The sequence below is a fragment of the Meriones unguiculatus genome, chromosome 1 (assembly GCF_030254825.1).
Source record: "Meriones unguiculatus strain TT.TT164.6M chromosome 1, Bangor_MerUng_6.1, whole genome shotgun sequence".
In the NCBI taxonomy this organism is placed as follows: domain Eukaryota; kingdom Metazoa; phylum Chordata; class Mammalia; order Rodentia; family Muridae; genus Meriones; species Meriones unguiculatus.
The window spans coordinates 153906360-153912359 of record NC_083349.1 but is presented as its reverse complement, the minus strand read 5'-3'; the positions used below and the strand labels follow the sequence as shown (position 1 = coordinate 153912359).

The following is a 6000-nucleotide window of genomic DNA, read 5'->3' as shown; positions in this document are numbered from 1 at the left end:
GCAAGGTTGGCTGTCTCTGCCTCCTCAGAGCTAGCACCAGTGGTGTGCAGCACACCAGCTTTTTACATGAATGCTGGGGACTGAAATGTCATCATCCTTTTGCCATGGTCACTTTACCAACCGAGCTCTCTCCCTAGTCTTCAAGCATATACAGTACAAGCTTTCTGAGTGAACGTAGCAACATTGAAAAGAGACCAGTCTGCATTTTACTACTCTCCAAAGCTCCATGCACAATACAGTTGCATGGGGCCTGGAGAGATGGCTCAGTAGCTAGGAGCAGTACTCCCTGCTCTTTCAGGGGACCTGGGTTCAGTTCCCACATCAGCTGGCTTGTGACAGCCTGTGAATCCATCTCCAGGCATCCTCTAGCCTTGGCAGGCACCAGCACCCACACATACATACCCACACACATGCATATAATTAGAAAATACAAAATAAAATTTCCAAAAAGAATAATTTGTGTATATGTACCCGTTATTACCAACATTGGTTACCCTTACTGTAATTCTGTAATGATATCAATGGTGACCGACAGTATGACTTCATACAAGAAAAACACTTCTGAATGTTTTAAACTATTTTTTTTTACACATGGAATTACACACAATACAAAATACTTGTATTACAAGTTGAAATCTTTACATTCGTGGGTTCAGGACAGCAATGCAAGTAACATCAGCGCTTCACTTAGTGACTCATTTCATTGGGCTGAACACAAAGCCAAGAAGGAATTATTTGTCTACATTACTTTCTAGTCTCTGAATTAAAAAAAAGAAAGAAAGAAAGAAAGAAAAAATGAAAACGACTCCTATCTTCTCTGTTATATGTCAGAATGATAAACAATGTCAGCAATTAAGTAGTCTGGCATTTCTATAAATGGGAGTTTGTATCCCTATAGCTCTTACGTTGTAAATCCTGAGGCTCTTACTAAGTTTGTCTATCAAATTGTCATTATCTCAGCTTTCAGGAAAATTACATCATCTTTGGTAATAGGCTGCCAACAAACAGAAACTATAGATTACACCATCCCCCCCCAAAGAATCCTGTATTTTAATGAATAGCTGAATAAATAGACACTAATTATGAAATTCACATTAAGATAGAAGAAAAACCAACTGTTTTGTTTCCTTTGCCTCGTCAATTGGACAACTGGACAGCTGCTACAAAATGCTCTGTTTGTGTTAGGGTGAAACAAGCTTAATTACAAGGGCTAGAACTGAGAAGCCCTGCAGATATGTACAGTAACTGGGAGGAGCCGCCACAGAAAGAAAGGTGTCTCTATACACGCTGGCTTTCCTCTCTGTTTGCATGGAGAAACACTGTTTCATATAATGGGAAACACGCAGTAGAGCACACAAACAGGGACTGAGAGAGTATGCACAGCAGGATAATCAAACAAGACATGAGAACTCTGGCCTAACAAAAGAATTTTGAGCTGGAAAACAACAACAATAACAGGGAGGGATGGAAACCTGGAATGCTTTCATACTGAGGTTTCAGAATACAGATTTATCTAACAAGCCTCTTGGTACTTTTTAAACGTTTCCACTCAATCACCTATGGTTTAAGTGCAGAGCTAAAAATAAACCATCGTATTATACAAAACTTTGTATATTAGCATACAAAAGGTAACAATTTACTTTTTGTATAAAATATAACCTTTCGATAGTATATTTATTTCACATATGTATAAATATAATCCAAAGAATATGTTTTAAGTATTTCTACCAAAATATTCTTTACAAAAGTTTACAAAACAAGTAATTTATTAATATTTACAAATCAGCACAGAAAAGATTCTGGGCCAGTGATATTGGAGCAGTGGAAAAGAAAGAGAGAACCCAATGGCATTATAAAGGCTGAAAGAGGGCTTTACAGAGCTTTAAAAATGTCTTCCTTTTCCGAACAGATTTGTGACGATTTGGTGCTTAGAAGACTTGAGTTAAATCACACTTTATATTTAAGTATGTGAATGTATAACTCAAAGGTTGACAGTAACCTTTGATTCTCTGGATTTAGGAACATGGTGTGGTCTTTTCGAGGCATCCCTAACCAGGACACCTCCTCCGCTTTGCAGTGTACAAAGACATGGGCACTGAGGTTCAGTGACCCAAACAAATCCATGTTTTGCTCTAACACTCAGCCCTGAGCAAGGAAACCTGGCTAAGAAGGGCCCAGGCACCATATGGCAAGGATTCACTGTATCGTGAACAGCGTGAGTAGGTGGCTACTTGCAGGCCACCCTGGGCTCAGCTGTTCACCCAAGTCCAAGTACTCTGTCCAAGGAAAGTCTATATTGTCTCTCAGTTATGCTCCCTCTAAACTCTGTGAAATAGCTTTGTGCCCACTCATACCCTTCTTCCGTTTCTTAACGCCAATCATACAGGATACTCTCCAGTCTTACTCTAATTCAATCTTTCCTTCTTTCTTTCTTTCTTTCTTTCTTTCTTTCTTTCTTTCTTTCTTTCTTTCTCTCTCTCTTTTTCTTTTAAACAAAACAGTCTCTGGCTACCAAAAAATAGGAGGACAATCAATTCTACTCTTTTGGGGAACAAACAAGTGGGCACCAACTACAGCGAGAAGAACTCTGGTTGTCTGTGGCCATGGTTGTCTCTTACATGGCAGGATTCAAATTTTTTGAAGTGGAATTTGATGCAGGCAGTTGTGCACTGATACATCAGTGTGATCAGCACGAGTCTTAATTATCTATAAAAACTGGTAAGGAAGGACTGGAAGCCCTGCATTCCTGTCTTATCACGAGACACAGCATCCCCCCAAAAATACAAAAATTACAAAAATGAGGAGTACATCTAGGAAAGAAATTGTATAGTTTGCTGGATGGCTCCTAGGTTTTCTGGTTCTCTCTTAGGATTCCCGTAGGTTACTCCAAACAACCATGTAACATTTCACTCTTTCCTGCAAGCTTTAGGACAAGGAAAGATAGTGGAGAAATCAACGCATACTTATCTACTAAAGCAGATGGCAGTCTGCTGCCTGTTGCTCAGAACAAACACCTGTCTATGATACGGGACTGAAACCAGTCTCAAGTTCCATTATATTTCCTTCCTCGAGAAAAGGAGCTCGGGAAGACCATTTTACACAATTCATTACACATCAATATCACAGTTGCGTTTGAATAAACTGGACAACATGTGCTGAAGTTCAGGCAGGGAAAATTTATCTTGATGTTTTCCTATCAGGCTCAACATTTTAAAACAAGCATGCAAACCAAAATTCTCACCACTGTGGTTACTGCCAACTTTCTGTTTTGGTGCTTATAGTCCACCTGGAAGTTAGCAGTTTGGCATTGCAGTGTCCTTGTGAAATGATGCTTGGAGCCTGCAAACCACCTTCCGTTTCTCCTTAGGAATTGTTTCCCAGGATTTCATCAAGATTGATGTCTTTCATCCAGTCATCATTGCCGGGCTCTGTCTTCAGCAAGGAATCGATGAAATCAGCATCACTGTTTAGGGCAGGGCCCATACTGTCCGTCTGTTGGCTGAGGAAGTCAAAGGCTAAATCGCTACTGTGGTCAGTTCCTTGAAAAGCCCTGGAGCTTTGGTTGGATGAAGGAAAAGTGTTAGGTGTCAGGGATGATGGCTGGTTGGTGCCTGTCCTCTGCTGATTCAATCCTGTTCCTGATGGGTTCATGTTAGACAGACTCTGTGTGCTCAGCTGATTGGGTCTGAGGTTCAAACCCCTGAGTGGACCCAGGGTTTGCCCATTTAATGTCTGACTCATTTGGTTCATAGGTCTCATTTGCACTGCTGGTGTTAACTGGCTAGGAGGCGCCACCGCCCTCTGGGGAAAGGGCTGGCTCCCCACTCCTGGTTGCAGTGACTGGTTTGGGGTATATGCTGCAGGGGTACCTGTTGGGAAGCGGACTCCTGTGGATTTGAGGGCTTCCTGTTGCTTCACTGTTACATCTTGAGAAGCCCAGTTTGTTGCTGTCGTGTTGGATGTGATCATGACAGATGATGACCTCTGGGCTGGCATGCCTGCCAAACTGTGAGCCAAATTTGGTCTTAATTGTTGTGAATTGCCAACAGACCCAGCTCCAAAGGTGGCCACGTTGTTACCGTTATTTGCCCCTAAGGGAGATGGTCGTGACATCAGAGGGTTGTTCTGATTTGTTATCAGTTGAGTTGTATTTCTTTGTTGGGTCAGCTGATTCATGGCGGAAGTGACATTGTAGGTGCCAGGCTGGTTACATGGCAGGTTTCCATACATCCCTATGTTCTGAACTGCTGTGGACAACAACGGCATCCTCATCCCATGAGATGTAGACATGAGGCTGGGGTTCGAAGTTAAAATGGTGTGTGTTGAAACTGGGTTTGTCAAAGCCTGGTTAGAATTCAAAGTCACTGTAGAGGAGCCGCCTACGACAGAGAAGAGAATTACATTCATTCAAAACAGTACAGCATTTCTTATTTCAGCTTGCAAAACTTATCATCTCCAGAACTGCTTTCATCTGAGAGATGAGTTAGACAAATAACATATCAAACATACTGCATAAAAAGAAGAGAAGAGATTTGGGAAAAAACGTGGCCTCAGGTCACTCCTTGGTTAAGAGTTTGCACATTACAGAAAGCATACTGAAATACAAAGGTTTTATTTGATAGTTTGTATTTTCTTTGTCTTCTGAAGTCATTGAGGTGACAATCAATCTTTCATTTTGAATTATTTGCATTGTGGTCTCAGTTCGAAAACTACATCTTTGATTAGCTGGCTGTCATGATATCTAGGTTACTCTTCACCCCAGGGTCGAAATCAGAAAGTGGGGGATAAATCCTATGCATGGCTACTACACTACTATTCCTAAACTGTGGCCTAGAAAATCATGTCTCATTCTTTATCTGCATCGTCCTCATGCAAGCAGCTGCTATAAGTGGCTTCCCTGCATCCAAAGGGCAAAGGAAGTGCCATCTCTCTAAGATGTGGGATTTGGTATAATCTGTGCTCTGAGGCTGATTGTTTCCATCCGGGGAGCCTGCGAGAGCGTGTGCAGTTGCTCCCGTACTGCTATTGAATATACCACCAGCCACCTTTGCTCATCTGTTTCCTGCTCTCATGTTGCTCCCTAACCCCTCAGGCCTTATATTTTCTTCAGGTTTCAGGCCAAGCCTGAAGCTCTTATGTGAAGCTTTTCCTGATGTCCTCTCTCATTTCTTTGTCTGCCATTTTCTGTTTGACCCTTCCACTAAGCACTGTGGCAATCTGCCAAGGCTACCAATTAAACTGATACCTGTCAACAACCGACTGGATGGGAGGCAATAACTGGATCCCACATTGGTGAACAAGAAGGCTTCCTACAACAGACAGTGACTAATAGATGCACTGAAATATCCCTGGCTCTGTAAGGCTGAAGTGACACTGGGAAATCAGCTTCAGAGGCAAAAACAAAGGGGGAAAAAGTACCTTAGATGACAAATGCCACAAGGAAGTAATTTTCTCCTGTTTTGTTTACAGCTGTTTTCCAAGTTGAATGGCTAACAGTTGTTCAACTGAATTTTGAATGGTTTAATGAAACAGACTGAAGGAAGGACAAAACCCAGAGAAAGTTGCTCTCATGAAGATATTGAAACAGAACCACACACACACACACACACAAGTATGAAATAAAAGTTAAGAGAAGAGCATCCCCACCACTTAGGATATTCCCTGCTGTTTGAAGACCTGATATGCTGTGTCACCCAAAGAAAGGCCAAGCCAATACGGTAGCTTTGTTCTTTACTGCAGAATGCATCCTCAACTAGACCACACACTCTTCCAATGCAGGGGTCTCTTCCACCTCCCCCCACAGAATCCTCTGTGGGGCACGTACCTACGTATATGATGAGGCAAACTTAGAGCAAGGTAATATGAATTTAAGCAATGTCATCTTCGCAGCAGAGGATTTTGCAGTAAGGGGATTTGTTCTATATAAGTAATGTAGGAAACAAATCAGAAGTTTTAAAGCTGGACATGCAGCTCAAGGAGAGAATTCTTGCTGAACATGAG

General features: G+C 41.9%; 1 protein-coding gene across 2 annotated transcripts in view; it reads right to left on the bottom strand.

The window, feature by feature from the left end:
• Positions 1–566: 566 nt before the first annotated feature.
• Maml2 (mastermind like transcriptional coactivator 2) overlaps positions 567–6000 on the bottom strand; it is a 325344-nt gene continuing 319910 nt past the window's right edge. For both annotated transcript variants that reach the window (XM_060369339.1, XM_060369344.1), the window contains exon 5: positions 567–4379. In XM_060369339.1, coding sequence (XP_060225322.1) covers positions 3364–4379 — 1016 coding nt within the window. In that variant the 3' untranslated portion in view covers positions 567–3363. The remainder of the gene's footprint in view (positions 4380–6000) is intronic.